The following is a 15,003-nucleotide window of genomic DNA, read 5'->3' as shown; positions in this document are numbered from 1 at the left end:
CAGCCAAACATCACAGCTCATTCCTGACCCATGGCATTTTGGAAGCACCTGAATGTAATGAGCGGCACGGCTGCAAATCACATCAGCATAAATTCCTCCTCTCTCCACTCCACGTTGGCCCAAGATTTCATGCAAGTATTTTTCCAAAAATATTTCGAATTATTGTTGTGCTTGTTTTTATGAAGGGGAGAAAATGAACCCAAAAACTTTAAAATTAAAAACACTTGGCCCCCAATCCAAAACAAATTACGTAACAAGCAGAAAAGGATGGAACCCAAAACTGATGCTGCAAAGCAGGATTACAAGCAAATAACTTTTCTCAGGTAGAAATAACAAAATCAATTATTTTCTTTTGAAATACAGAATGAATAATGCAGAGCTCAATAATCAATGGAATTTTTAGTACTTTTGGCTGTCCCAGTCTCCACTGCAACGCAGAAGAGGAGCTGGTGCCCCCTCAGAGGAAAACTCACCTGCTGGGTGGTGGCCAGGCAATATTCTGCAGTACTGAGGATACTGCAAATGAGGCAGAGTTCTTCTAAAGTAAACTTTGCCACTTCAGAACCTTCCTTTTCTTTCAGCAAGCTTGTGATGGTGAGCCCACCACTGCTGCTGGTTGTCCTGGGGGAAAAAAAAAACAACAAAAAACAAGCCAAGAGATAAAACCTGTGAAGTTTTTGAGTGTACAGACAAGGTGCAAAATTACTGCTGGATTTTAATGCCATAAAAAGGCTTTATGACCACAACCCAACACAGGAGATCAAACCCACAACTGCTGTTTTGGTGAAAGAATTTCTTTTACAAAGAGCTTTGTACCAGGTCTTCAAGTGAAGGACAACTCACTCATTGACAAGAAAACAGATTAGGATGCAAGTGGAACACAGCCTTCCCCAGGTAGCTTCACCTTCACTGCCAGTTATCCAAAATCTAATTAAAGATTACAGAAGAACCTCAGAACTATCAGGAATCTTGTCATATTTATCTCTGCAGCACTAAACAGCTGTCCACATGCATCTGAGACTTTGGCAACCTGTTTTAAAAGCTGATGGTATCAACAAAGTAAATTATAGAAGATGTGCCTTCCCCTTCACTGTCTTCAAGTGAGCAATGTTCATGTATCAACAAAGAAAGACTCAGAGCAGTTTAGAGGCAGGAAATTCCCCACCTCTCAACTCTTTATAATCCAAATCCATTAAAAAAAAATAGGACAGTGATATTTATCTTGGACAGTAAAAATGGAGCACTCAAAAAAAAAGTGGATAAAGAATGCAACTGAGGTCTGATGGAGAACACACATTAAATTTATCTTTCCACTTGTCTGGATGGAACCCTCTCCCCTTCCGTCTGTGAAAGATTTTATTGGTTTCAGAAAGTCATTCTGCTGCTCCCAGGTTTACAAAGGAAACAAACTGAAGATGTTAAATAGCAAATAAAATTATGTGCAGTGGAGTTCTGGCAACATCTCAGGAGCACCTTTAGCCTGTACTCTGATACATATTGGTGCAAATTCATTATGATTTCCTTTCCCTTCACTGGATTTACATCTACAGATCTTATTTAAACAGAGATAAAATGTTCCAGAGCAGAGGGAGGTACAGGGAAGCACTTCAGCATCTCACAAATAAACCACCTTCATTATAAATTACCATATGGATGATGTTGGGCTGAGGCAGCTGAGAATCCCAGTAGGAGCTGGTTACCCAAGTAGCAATTCTGAAAGCCAGGCCTCTCTGAAAAGACTTGGGCTGGCATTTCAAAGGGAACTTCAAGAAACTGCAAATCTGGCTGCAAATCAAAGCCAAATATGAAGTTATTCTCCAGGGGCCCTTAAAGGAAAACAATGTGTGACTGCCCATTCGCTCTCCTGCTTTTTTCTCTGTGCAAGAAACTGAACTTTGGAGAAAACCATGAAGTAAATGGAGTGATCCTGCTGCTACCTGGGGTGTTTGACAGGGAAATGAGTGCTCACAAGGATGTATTTATTAATTATCTTTACAAATCATCTGCTCCTCACTGCAGTGGAATGTCTACAGCACTGGGGGAAGCCAAACTCACTTGGGCAGGTTTCCAGAGAGAATTTTCCAGGCGTATTCCCGCAGGTACTTCTGGAAGATGGTGGTCAGGGCTATCATGGGCTCACCAGTGCTGAGCTGGGAGCACTGCACCATGCACTTCTTGTAGTACACAAAGAGGTCAGCACAGCTGGGCAGGACAGCTCCTCCTTCGTCCACGTTGGGCTTGGGGGGACCCTGAGCCTTGAAGTCAGCCACAAACCTGTCAATCAGCTCGCCCAGGTTCCTGATGTGGGGAACAAAAAGATATTTGAGTCTGTTGAGGGAGGAACTGGAGTGAAGAGAGGGAATAATGCTTCCAGTGAGATGCCCTGTCTTGTGACAGCAGCAGGTTCAGGTGTAGCAGCTGGGTATTCCCAGCCCTTTCTTATCTCCACGCTCCCAGCACAAAGCTCACACAATTCCACAGCCCGAGCCTTTTGTGCTCGGGACTTTTAGTGGCAGCTTCAAATCTCTTCTCCAGCCACACATAAAAGCTCCCAGGTTTGCCAGGACTTGGTTCAGCACATTTGATGCAAGTGCATTAAGCCTGTGCTCAAGTTTCATTCCTGGCACCAGGAAAAGGAACAGTCAGGCTTCCCATCCCAGCGGCCTCCGGAGAAGACCTCGGGGAATATGGATTTTGAAGGGATGTGCTCAAATTGGTGTGTGCCATTTGCCATTTCTTGGTCCCATTTGGATACCACCTGCTTTTGCACAACTTCACACATCCTTTAAAGCAGTTTTATTTAGCGTGAGCACAAAGTGCACTTCCTACTTAAGGCTCTTTTTAAAAGCTCCAAAAGCCCTCTTATTGTCTCCAGTGATTCATTACAGCCTGGTCCTTACTCAAATATTTCGGTCTTTAGGCAACAATAAACTTCATCGTTTCACCAGGACAAAAAGGCTTTTGAGCATGGCAGAGGGCCAGAGCCATCAGCAGAGGACCAGAGAATCTTCTGATCTCGGGGAGTTCCTCTGGCCCTACTCCCCCACATCCCTGTCGGAGACCAAGCCCAGCTCAGCTCCGTGGAATAACCTTTGCCAGATGAACTGAATTCCTGCAATAAAACCTACTCCTCCACACACACTCACACACAGCTTTCCTCAAGGAAGCTTGGCTTTTGGGAAATGGATAGGCCTTTCAGATGAGAGAGGTACTCTGCTGACCAGAAGGAGTTCCTGTATTTTATTTTCCTATTCTGAATATGATCTTATCTTCCCACGGCACAACCTTCACCCCTTGGAGGGTGCAAGGGCTGGGCTGTGCCATGACCCAGGGCTCCTAAGGAGAGAGACAAACCCTCAGAATGGCTGAGACTCTGCAGAATATTCTCACCTCTGCCAGTGAAAGGGGAAAAACCTGCCAGCAATGCCAACTTCCCCCCAGTTTCCACCTCTTTTTGCTTTTCCTCCTGTGAGAGAAAAAAACCCCTCTGACTCCACCTTACCAGAGAACCCACAAGTCTCTTCCCTCATACACTCAGAGGTTGCTGCCTCAGAACAGATGAGTTCCTACCATGGCTGATGGGCTGGGCCAAGCTTACCTCCAGAAATGTGTTTGGAATGTCAGGACTGTCAGTCATGGAGCAGCACTGGCTGTCTTTAGCCAGGCTGTTGCAAAGACAAGCAGCCCCTTTTTCCATGCCCTATTGCCTGAGCACTGCACACAGCTCTGGTTCCACGCTCACAGCTCCTCAGCTGTGTTACAGGCACTGTAAAAACATCAGGCTGCTCCACTGATGTGATAAATCTCCACACTGGCAGCAGCAATTGAAGGCTGAAGTGAAGCATTGATTGTGTTGGGCCACAGAGAAGCAGAATTTGCCTCCCTCTGTAGCTGTAGCAGAGCCAAACAGATGGCTGCTGCAGGAGGGCTCACATGTGCTGCAGGCTGCAGATTCCTGCAGCTTCTCAAGGAAAGAGGACGTGGCTCACTCCTTGTCAAATTCAACAGCTGCACCTCCACCTCTGCATCTGTGCTGGGCTCCAGCTGGGCAACAAAGTGGAGCTTTCTTAGCAGTCACCAGTCACTGGATTGTTTTTGCCTTCTCTCAGTCTCAAGACGTGGTCAGGAATGTCAATGGCTTTTGTTTCTTTATGCTTAGCCCACATGTTCTCCTCTTCTCCGAGGCACAGTGAAATGGATCTGCATTTTCCTGGTCCCACAAGGTCTTGTCAACTGGGATGCAGGAGAAAATGCAGCTGTTGAGAAGGGCTGGGAGAGCAGCGCTTGCGCTTCACACTTGTTCTGATCCCAGCCTGGATAAAACTGCCCATCAAACCAGGCTATGGGACTGCCCCTATTGCAGAATGGCACTGGTGCAAGCAAAACATCAGGATATTGTGCCCTAATAAAAGAACTAATACATCATTAATGCACACCTTGGTTGATGGCAAACTTTCACATGAGTCTCTGCTGGCCCAAATATGACACGAAGGCCACAAATGTTTGTGTGGTACAATGGGAGCACAGAGAGGCTGGCAGAAAAAGCTGCTGGGAGATGAAACATGAAGAAGGCAGGAGAGCTACAGAAAATGAATATTTTCTCCACAGACTCTGCAGAAAAAGCTCCAAGAAAATTCTCTGGTAGTGCAGATGTGGTATTTCCTAACAGTAGTACATTTATTGGGAGTGAGAACTCACCGAATCTAACCAAGAGAAAAAATGAAATGAAATCACATAAAGGGAATTCTATTCTGGTTCTTTTCATTCCTGCATTCCTCATCCTTTTTTTTTTTTTTTTTTTTCTTCTTTCACTCAGCCCATTTGGGGTTCTGCACCTCTGGCAGTCACGAGAGGAACCAGAGCAGCACGGGAGAAGAACAGAGCGCTCAGGAAGCTGGGTCTGCCCAGTGATGTGAACAGAGCTGGGCACTGAGACACCTGGAGCATTGCAGAGCAGTTTCCACACACTGGGAATTTTGGAAGCCCCTCTGCTGATGATGAGGCTGCAAACACACGGCACAAAGTGCCAGTTTTCCGAGCGCTCTTGACTCAGACGTGCCTTTGAGCAGATTTAAGGAGGGCTCTGCATTACTCTCAGCCCTGCAGACCTGACAGAGCTCTTCCTCCTCTCCAGCAGAACAGCTCAGCCCACATCTGCGTGCTCCTGCTGTTCCAGCTGACCACAAAGGAGAGCTAAAGACTCACATCCCAAAGGGACAGGAATTAAATCTGCTTTGCTGGTCAGAAATCTGATATTTACTCTGCAGCTGAGGGTGGAGAGCAGCATCTTTAAACTCCTTCTTTCAGGTGTGTCCTCCTAAACTGCTACAGATCTTGGCACCATATTTCTTTAAACAGGTATGGAAACAATTTTTTGGCAGAAAATGTCCAGGCTCTTTTCTGCCACAGATTTAAGGCAATGATGAACAGAACTATCACACTGCTCTCACTAGTCAGAGCTCAAACACACAATTAGTGATCTAAGCAACATCTCATTTTCAGACATCGGCAACAGATTCCTCAAAAGTTCAATCAAAGGAAGAAGAAGAGAGAAAATAGTGAAGGAAAGCAATTTTTGGCAGTCAGGAGCAGCATGGGGAATACTGTGGCAATTTTCCTTTGAACTCCCTGCAGCCTGTGGCTATAAAGCTAATATAAAACATCTCATGATTGTAAAGGAAAAGGAGGAAAAAAAAAAAAAGGCAACTGAAGGGGCTAGGAGAACAGTGGGGTAGAATTACCAAAATGGGGATTAAAATGGCCCCCAGTGAGAAGGGAAGAAATACTCAAACAACTCTGTGCTCAGTTGGCTGAGAGCAGGGGGGAAATATCAGTTTCCCTTTGTTATACTGCAGAGCAGAACCTAAACCCAGCAGGACACAGCACTGTGCAAGGTTTCAGCTATTTAATGATGACTTTTTTTTAAGCATAAAAAGTTGATGGGACATGGAAAAGCTTTTTCAAGATGCTTATCGTGGAGTTTGGATAAAATCAGGACACTACAAGCCTCAAGTTACACATTCTCTCATGTGTAAAGCCTTGGGAGACAGAAGAGCACACACACATGAGATACACAAAGTAGGCAACTCCTCCTTTCCAGCCACTAATCTGTACTAAAAGACTAAATTGAACCTTTTTCAACTATTTCTTCTCCCAGGTGGCACTGCAGTTGTTGCTGAGATGTTATTTAAACCCTGGTGTGAATCAAGGTGCACAAGAAAATGTGATGAGAGCCCTGAAAACTTCTCAGAGCTCGAAGCTGAAAGCTCCTTTCATTGGAGTTGTTTTGCTTCAAGTCAAAGAGGAAGATGAAGAAGGGTACCAGGGACTAAAGCCCCTGACAAAGTCCCAACCTGTGAGCAATGATAAAATGATATCTTACAGCCAACTCATCTACAGCAGCTTTCATCTAAGGATCAAAAATAACTTATTTCTACAGAGCAAATCTTGCAACTCCTCTGCCACGAAGCCACACGTGTATTTTACAGAAAACCCAACCCTATTATTTGTGAAAGACACGAGATGAAAGACAAATGTCTGCAGTGGGAATTGCAGAGGCAACAGAAGTCATTTCAGGAACTCCAAGCCCCTTCCACATAAAGGCAGCGGGCACCACTCCTGCAGCCCTTTGCAATTACACACAAAACCAACCTCCACAGCCCTCTGAACACTCATTTTGTCCAAGCAAAGGCCCCACTCAAAGTTTCTTGAACCACAAACACTGCTCCTCTTGAAATCAGGCAGCAGAGCTTCAATAAATTAATTTTCTGCAGCTCGAGTACAGAATCCAGTACAACCCAACACATTCAAAAGCAAATAAACCCTGAAACTGAGGCTGGTTACTCACTTGTCCTGGGACTCGATATACACATAAAGGTGAGGCTCAAAGCACTTGGAAACAATGCCATGGAAAGGATTGTCAGGGACCTTTGGCTTCTTTGGCTGCAAGAAAACATTTAGAATGCCCTGTAAGACCTTGAAGGAACAGCAGTGCAACAGCACAGAAGGACATAAATCTTTAGAGATACTTTAACACAGAAATTTTCTGTCAAATAATCAAAGCATATAAATGTCATTATATCCAAGTCTTCCCTCTTTCTTAGAGAGCTGTTAGCAATCCAAGGAATTATCTTTCCACTTGTAAAATATTCTTAGCCTTAAAGAGAAGGCTGCTCCATGCTAAGAGATTTCAGCTGAAGAATCTTAATGCAGCTTGCAAATAAAATCTCCCTGAATCCTTCAGGCAGTAACAAGGCTCCACTAGTCCCCTCTGAAATCAAATGTAGCAGTTATTTGGATGCAAGATTGAAGAATCCTTACATTTTAGGATATCAAGGGCAATAACTCAAAGTTCCAGGCTTCATCTGAATGAATTTTATTTAGATAAACAGCATGTAATTACTGGACGAGCCAGAATTATACAGGCCTGCTTTCACTGTGAAATACACAGTTTCTGGGGATGCAAAGATTTCTATTTTTAAATCACATTTAGAGCATTAAGCACATGTGCCATTTGGGAGCCATCCTGTTTACCCTCATTTGAGTTTAGTGCTGCACTCTAACCACAGCCAAGCACAGCTCACCAAAGCCACTGGGACTACTCACACATTTAAATTTGTGCATCTTTAAGTACCAGGCTGGGCACAGCCTTTAAACTCTTTTTTTTGCCCTACAGCTAGATTGTTATTATTCTTTTTCACTAATAGATAATTTCTCTTGCTGCTTCCCAGCAAACCAGCAACTTTTCCTTGGCTGCAAAGAGGGCTGCAGTGACTCTGGAATGGAATTCTTGCTTCTCTCTCCACAAAAAGCCAAGATCAGCTCCCAGCCAATGAAGATACAAATTTTTCCAGCTGATTTTTTATTTTTTTAAGTGCAAGAAAAGCCAAACAAAAGAAGAAAAATAAGAGAGCCCAAAGGACTTTCTCTCCTAAATGACAGAGGAGGTGGCACTAAGAATTTGGCAGAACTACCAGAGTGCGATGAGGCAAACATTTCTCAACAATAATTCAGCTCCAAATGATGAACCCCAACTTATGGCTGCAAACCTAAAGTGAGGAAACGATTTTATGGAGGCCAGACCACCTCTATCAGCCTTGAATGAAGAATTTAAGAGCCCTGGGACAGAACCACTACCAGGCATCCTCCACCCAAACCCCTCTGCCAGTGCCCATTCGTGCTGGATGCACACACTCACTGGAGCTGGGAGGAAAAAAATGGCTGGGAATCACAGAAACCTCCCAGCTGCCACATCCCTGGCATGGCAGTGCCAGCACAAGGCTGCAGATTCACCATGTTTACCACTCATCAGGCTGGAGGAGCCAACTCCTGAAGCAGGCTGTGTGTCTCTGCATCACGCTGCTCCCAGCGTGTCTGGTGGAAGGAATACTAAATCTTTTAACAGTAGCAGTGAAGCTGTATTTCTGAATGTGCAACCCTGTCCAAAAGCTGCAGATGTTTAAGCTATTTCCTCCTTGAGTTTGATGGAAATAATAAAAGGTTACTGTTGTCACAGTAAGGAGGTCTGCAGCTGGCCCAGTTTCCTTTCATTACTATCCAAAGTAAACAGATTAAATCGAACTGCTAGGATTACCAAAAAGAGATGCCTTTTTAGCATGGATTTCCCCCCAAAAATTCTTGTGCTCCCTCTCAGATTCCCAAGAGCCTTGAATTTTCAGGACTGGTGTCTTGGAAGGGCTCTTTTACTGAAAACCCTTTATCTTCAACTCTTTGTGTCCCTTCTGCTCCTCATGCAGTGACAGCAGAAGATGAGACTTGCAGCACTTGCAGACCCTCAGCACCAACCAGCAGCTGCTGGCACTGTGACACTGAAATGCTGGAGCCCACTTGGCACACAGGAGGCTGCAGGGCAGCAGAGCCCAGCACTGTGACACTGACACAGGGCATTCCTACAAGGAACTGCTGCATTCTGCTGTTCAATAAACCCAGCCCTAATTGTTGCAATTATCTCTTCACCTGCCTCCCAACACCACTGACTTCTCCAAGGATGTCCTCTCATCTCAACACTGCCAAATCAAAGCCAACCTTCCAGTCATTAGGTATTGGATAGGAAGCTCTTCCCAAAAAATGCATCAGGGACATCTCCCCAAGTTCCCAAACTCTGTCTCCCTGATGAAGTCCACACAATAATACCAACTGTCCAAGCTGTGTTTGAAGGAAAAGAGGAAAATCTTGCTTCAATCATTCTGTTTCAGGGCTTTGGCTGAAAGCTGGATGAAGGCAGAGGGGCTGCCCTGCTCATGTGAAAATCTGGAGGGGATGTAGTGGACCAGACTGTGCTGGTGGAGAGCTCCCACCTCCTCATGTCCCCAGGGGCAAGTCCTGAGGCTCTGGTCACCCATCAAGATGATCACACAGCCCATTTAAAAGGCTATAAATCCCTTAAATAAGAGGAGAGCACCAGCCTCAGGTAACTCACAACTGAACATTTAGAAAACATCCATCTGGAGTATAAAAAATACAGGCTTTGATATTGGTGCCAATTAAAACAATTGCATTTACCATTCACCCTTTAATGTTTGTAGAGGGCTTTGGAAGCCCTGTGCCTGTACAAGCAGTTAGGTGTTCCCTGCTTTGCAGAGGTAATGGATGAAAAGCACTGCAAAGATAAAAAATCCCAGAAGTGATTTATCTGGAGTGAAAATCTAAAGCTGACACTTGAAAGTTCAATGAGTTGCCTGGCGACTCCAGACAGTTTGCTTGGCTGACAGGGCAAAATATGAATTGCAACTGTTTGTAGAGGAGCTTCTTTGGGGATCTGAAAACCCAAATAGCTGTTTCATCTCACTTTGACAGAAATCCTGTAGTCACATTTGGGCTGCACAGGCTGGAACAGAATCCAGCTCACTCTCACGTGGCAGGATTGTCTCCGCACTATTAACTGGAATAAAGATTGCTTTGGTTTCAGTGAAGTGAGCCAGAGCAAAGCATGGTCATACTGGGAGCCTGAATGCTGCACAAAGGATTAAAACTGCACTAAATTAATTGCTGTGAAAACAAACTTTTCAAATCAATGGGATGGGAAAAGCTGAGGCCCCACTGGAGATTCAGAGGCTGACGACTGAGAACTTCAAAGACTTACTTTGTCCATATCACTTTTCTCCATCACAATCTCATCTGCATCTGCCCCAGTTTCATCCTCCAGAAAGGGGTTGGTGGAGGGAGGTGGCACTTCTGGCTTCTTCTGTAGGAAAAGAGGAAGCTCTTTAGAGAACAGACAGTTTTGTGCCCCCTGGCACATAGCTGCATCCACACTTTGCATTCCTGAGCCCTTCAAACACTGCAATTTGCTTTCTCCCAGCAGAGGTGATCAGATCCTGGCTCCCTCTCCATCCCTCCATCCTCAGCCCCTGCTCTGTTTGCACCCACGCTGCCTCAATCCTTGACAGGGCTGTTTTTCCAGTGTGACCTTCCCACTCTCCCAAACCCCACTCCAAAGTGTGCAGTCTCCACTGGGATAACCTGCAACAGCAGCTCCAAAATTCTGCCCTGCAATAAACCCCAAATTGCTGCTCTCACTGTTTGTCCCCTCCTCTGCACTCACCAGCCAGATATTCATAACAGTGGCCTTCATTTTGGGTATGAAACAGGGCAAATGACAGCCAGAGTGTCACAGCCATGTCAGAAAGGGGCAAACACAGCATTTTCTGCCATTTGAAACCACATCCTCCCCTTCTGGCTTTCTTACTTTTAACAACCCAGTGAAGCCAACTTAATTAAAGTTGAAAATTTTTTATGAAATTTGTCAGAAAAAAAAATGCCATATTCTTGAGAGATCTAAATTCAGCCAGAGAGAAAACCTTACAGGACTTCCTCTTTTAATTAGCAGCACCCACAGCAAATGACAAGTGGGTCCAGCAGGCTTTCCTTGGAGGCTGAATTATCACATCCAAGCAGGCTTCATGACACCAGCTGGACAGAGAAGGCAACATCTAAGAGGCTTCTGAGCCCCACATGCTCTGTGGTCCCAGGCTGACAGAGCTCTGGGCTGAGATTCCAGGCAGGTGAAGCTCAGAGATGGCTCCAGAGATATTCCCTGAGTTTTTCTCTTGGTTCTGCCCTTATAATCTACCAAAAGAGACAAAGCAGAAGCTATCAGTGTCCCTGCAATCCCAACAGACAATGTGGGATTGAAAGCTGGTACCATGTGGTGAATGTGTGGTACCCAGAAATGAGGAGAAGAGGGGACTTTTAGTTATAAAGTGTCAGGGACATGTAGAGAACAAACATTACAAGGCAGTTACAACACCATAATCACTCTGTGGCTCTCCATGTGGCTTCAAACAGCACAGAGCCCCAGGAGAACCAGAAAAGCACACAAGCAGTGCATTTTTATCCTTGTGAGCCCTGTATCATCTCCTCTACAGTCTACACAACTAAAAATCACTTTTCCAACTCCAGGCCACTGAGCAGAGTCACATTAAACACTCTGAACAAGGGGAGGCTGCAGGTGACACCTTTTGTAGTCTCCACTACCTGAGCTATGTGTGAGGGGGTTTCCTTCTCCTGAGAAAGCTGCTGAGTAAAGAACAGCTCTTCAGAAGTGCCCTTACCACTGTGCCATCAGCAAGAGTGCAGCCAGAGAAGCGCTTGGCCAGGAGCCCTTCAAAGTTGGTTGTTCTCTGGATTGCAAACAAAAGCAATTTCACCTCGATCTCCTTCGCCCTTGTGCGCATGATCTTGGACAGCTCTGCCCTGCAAGAGATATACAGAAAAAACAAATGTGGTTTTCTATAAAGATCTGAAACCTAATACTGGAGCTCAGTCCATCCCCCAGAGAGACTTTCATCACAAAATTCAGGCTAATTCCTAAGAGGCTCTCTAACATAAAAGTGCTTTGCAGATCCCATTTCAAACACAACCACAGTTGTTCCAAGCTCTGTGGGTAACAGGACCCCATCTGCTAGCAGCCAGCTGGGAAAGCCCTCAGGATCCAACCTTGGGAAGCACAGTGACTCCCACTGGGGTCCCAGAACAAAGGCAATGGTGCTACTGGGACCCCACTTGGCCCTTGGGCTGGCAAAGAGCCTGGTCTGAGGCGTTCACACCACGCTCAGGCTATTCCACTTGGCCTGAAATATTACTGATTTTTACCTGTTATGCTGAAAATCGATTTTCACATCACTTCAATTTCTCATCGCTTTAGCGATGCTTCTCAGGCTTTTCGCTCCCCTTTCATCACAAACAATTCCACAGAGATATCTGCAGCCTGCCTTTAGACACTGACCCTTGCAGGAAGCTGGGAGGCAGCAGGAGCTGCGTGGGGCTCACCTGGTGACGTGGCAGAACTCCACGGCGATGCGCTCCGTCATGCACCACTCCGCGGGGAACATGCGCCCGTACTTCTCCTCGTAATCCACCAGCTGCCTCTTGATCCAAGCGTAGCGCCGGTCGATCTTATCCAGCCAGGCCACCTGAACCCCGTGGACAGCGACTTCTTACCACCAACAGCACCTGCAGCAGCAGCAGCTGCAAATATTCACAACCCTGCTGCTGCTGCAGCTCTGCCGAGGAGCTCGGGCGATCAATCAGAGCTGATTTGACATTGATTAACATCCTCTGAATGCTCCAAGGGGAGGCTTGGATTGGATATTAGGAAAAATTTCTTCACTCAAAGGGCTATCAAGCACTGGAACAGGCTGCCCAGGGAATTGGCTGAGTCACCAGCCCATGAGGGATTTTAAAGATGTGTGGATGTGGCACGTAGGGACAGGGTTTAGCGGTGAACTTGGACACGGTTGGAATCAAAGATCTTAAAGGTCTTTTCCAACCTCAATGATTCTGGGATTCCAAGTGCTTAAACACATGCCAGACTGAAAATCCTATCTTGTGTGAATTAACAGAGCAAGTTCTGTTGAAAATGAGGATAACAGTACTCCTAAATCATGCAGAGATTATTGAAAATTCAATCCAATAATATTTCATTTGATCCCACCCTCTTTGTTTCACAGAGAGGTTAAAGTGGGATGAGAGTGCAGGAATTCCTGGATTCTTACATTCAGCTCACATTTAAACTCCAACAAAAATTCTTACAAGCTGAGCAGGAAGGGATTTCTCCCCTAGTTTTAGTGTTCTCTGGTCAAAAACCAAGAAGATTAATCAAAAAAATCCTTGATGGAAAAATGCTGTTTCAACTTAGGCAGTTTAGCTTTTCTCTATGTCAAACATTTGAAATTCACAAAATACATTTTGATCTAAAGGTGATTTTGGTTAGTGTGGCTTTTTTTATTGTCCAAATTCAAGGTGGTTATGGTAAACTTTTAAAAAGCTGTTAGTATCAGGACAGGAAGTTAAAAAATTAGCTACAAAGAGAATTAACTTCCTAGAAATGCCCCCCCTTAGCTTTCTAAGCATTTTGGGGTGTTTATTGATTGTCTGGGGGGTGGTGGTGTTGAGTTTGCAATTTTCAGAGCTTCATTTTTCAGCCCTTTGCAGGGCAGGAAATAAATTTAACATAAATAAACTTATTTTCTACATGAGGAGATAAAACATTTCTAGTGATGATCTGAGAAACTGAGGTCTAAGGTGGGAGGATCCTGGCAGGGATAACACCAACTCCCAGCTCATCAACCACTCCAGATCACACCCACAATCACTTTCCAAGCCCTTGGGATAAAAACTTTTCACCACAGGAACCTGTGGAAGCGTGAATTTTGGGAATGCCAGCAGAGTAAAATGTGAAATCTAAATGTAGCGTGCTCAGCTTCCCTTACATCTTGATTTTCCTGGAAAAGGACCAGATACTCAGAGAGGTGTTGTTTAATGAATTTCTTGATGATTTCCTGTTTGATCCTGGGATCCAGGACGTTGGCTACCAGGCAGGCATCACGCAGGACATTGCTGGGCCCACCAGTCCTCTGTCAAAATAAACAGGAAGAAAATTATTTCAGATTAAATAAGTGGGATGGGTGATTGTAAATGCATCCAGGTTACCTTGGGTTTATCCTTTCCTATTATTCTCTTTTCTGCTGCTACTCTTTATTTATTGCTGCATCTTTCTTCTGTTGCACAAAAACTGAGCTGCTTCCATTTCACTGACCATGAAGTTGTCCCATGGTAAAGGCAGAAAACTTAGGAACTTTTTTTTTTTTAAAAAAAGGCTGTTTTGCTTCACATGGACACAGATTTGCCCTTCACCAACCCTTCCAAAGAGCCTCCTTACTTCTGTACTTGTCAGCTGTATGAAGAAACCAGCAGAGCTGGTACTTTGAAAGATAAAAGTGGTGTTTTCTTGGAAGTAAATTCAAATTCACACCTCCTCCCCTTACTGTCAGCAAATGTTGGGATGCAGAATGCTGGGGAAGCACAGTGGGTGCCTTAGACCCAGCCCAGATTTGTATCTGTGCTGAGAAAACCAGAGACCAACCTGGTGGCACCGTGTGGACAGCCAGCCTGTGCTTGGCTTCCTCGGAACAAAACACCAATTTTTGTGACAAATAAATAACCAGGGACTGGGTGAGAGCCCAAGGAAAGCCCACTGGGGTCCCAGAGATGAATTATTGAGGCATTCCCTGGCTGCAGTAGCTGTGTGCAGTGTGACAGGGGAAGGGTGGCACTTCCCCCCCGACAGGAACAGTGAGAAATCACCTTTTGCTTTCTAAACAAACTCCTGAAACAGGCAGAGACAAATCTAGAGGAAAAACGAGATTAAATCCAGCAACAATCATACTGAAGCATTTTCAGTGCCACTTTTCAATGGGAGGAAGAGGGAAAGTCAGAACTTTACCTTTGTACCTTGAGAAGGAAAGGCTTCCTCAAAGTCAGCCAGGATCTGCTGGCCCAGCTCGTTCTGTGCTGCCTTCACCCTGAGGGGGACACAGGAAGGGCTCTGGTGGTGGCTCAACAACCCTGAAACACCACCAGCTGCATGAAGGTTTGTAAGGGATTAAAAGGATGCTGAAGAGAAATCATCCACGTTAAGAAGGTCTGTGTGTCAAAACTGGGAGGGTGTTTGCTCCTTGAATGACAGCTCTGCACAGCACT

General features: G+C 45.2%; 1 protein-coding gene across 4 annotated transcripts in view; it reads right to left on the bottom strand.

The window, feature by feature from the left end:
- The window catches only part of VPS53 (VPS53 subunit of GARP complex), a 62,140-nt gene that overhangs the window by 21,866 nt on the left and 25,271 nt on the right, over positions 1-15,003 (bottom strand). For 2 of the 4 annotated variants that reach the window (XM_086859713.1, XM_086859716.1), the window contains exons 8-15: positions 14,747-14,825; positions 13,734-13,877; positions 12,292-12,434; positions 11,574-11,715; positions 10,103-10,204; positions 6,848-6,942; positions 2,056-2,298; positions 474-621 (exon numbers count right to left, since the gene is read on the bottom strand). In XM_086859713.1, coding sequence (XP_086715839.1) covers positions 474-621; positions 2,056-2,298; positions 6,848-6,942; positions 10,103-10,204; positions 11,574-11,715; positions 12,292-12,434; positions 13,734-13,877; positions 14,747-14,825 — 1,096 coding nt within the window. The remainder of the gene's footprint in view (positions 1-473; positions 622-2,055; positions 2,299-6,847; positions 6,943-10,102; positions 10,205-11,573; positions 11,716-12,291; positions 12,435-13,733; positions 13,878-14,746; positions 14,826-15,003) is intronic. The other 2 variants (XM_086859715.1, XM_086859717.1) reach the window with 1 other exon arrangement.

This window comes from Cyanistes caeruleus, chromosome 21, assembly GCF_971803275.1.
Source record: "Cyanistes caeruleus chromosome 21, bCyaCae1.hap1.1, whole genome shotgun sequence".
Classification (NCBI taxonomy): Eukaryota; Metazoa; Chordata; class Aves; order Passeriformes; family Paridae; genus Cyanistes; species Cyanistes caeruleus.
Note: the sequence above shows the minus strand (reverse complement) of the source record. Positions and strands in the feature narration are given on the sequence as shown.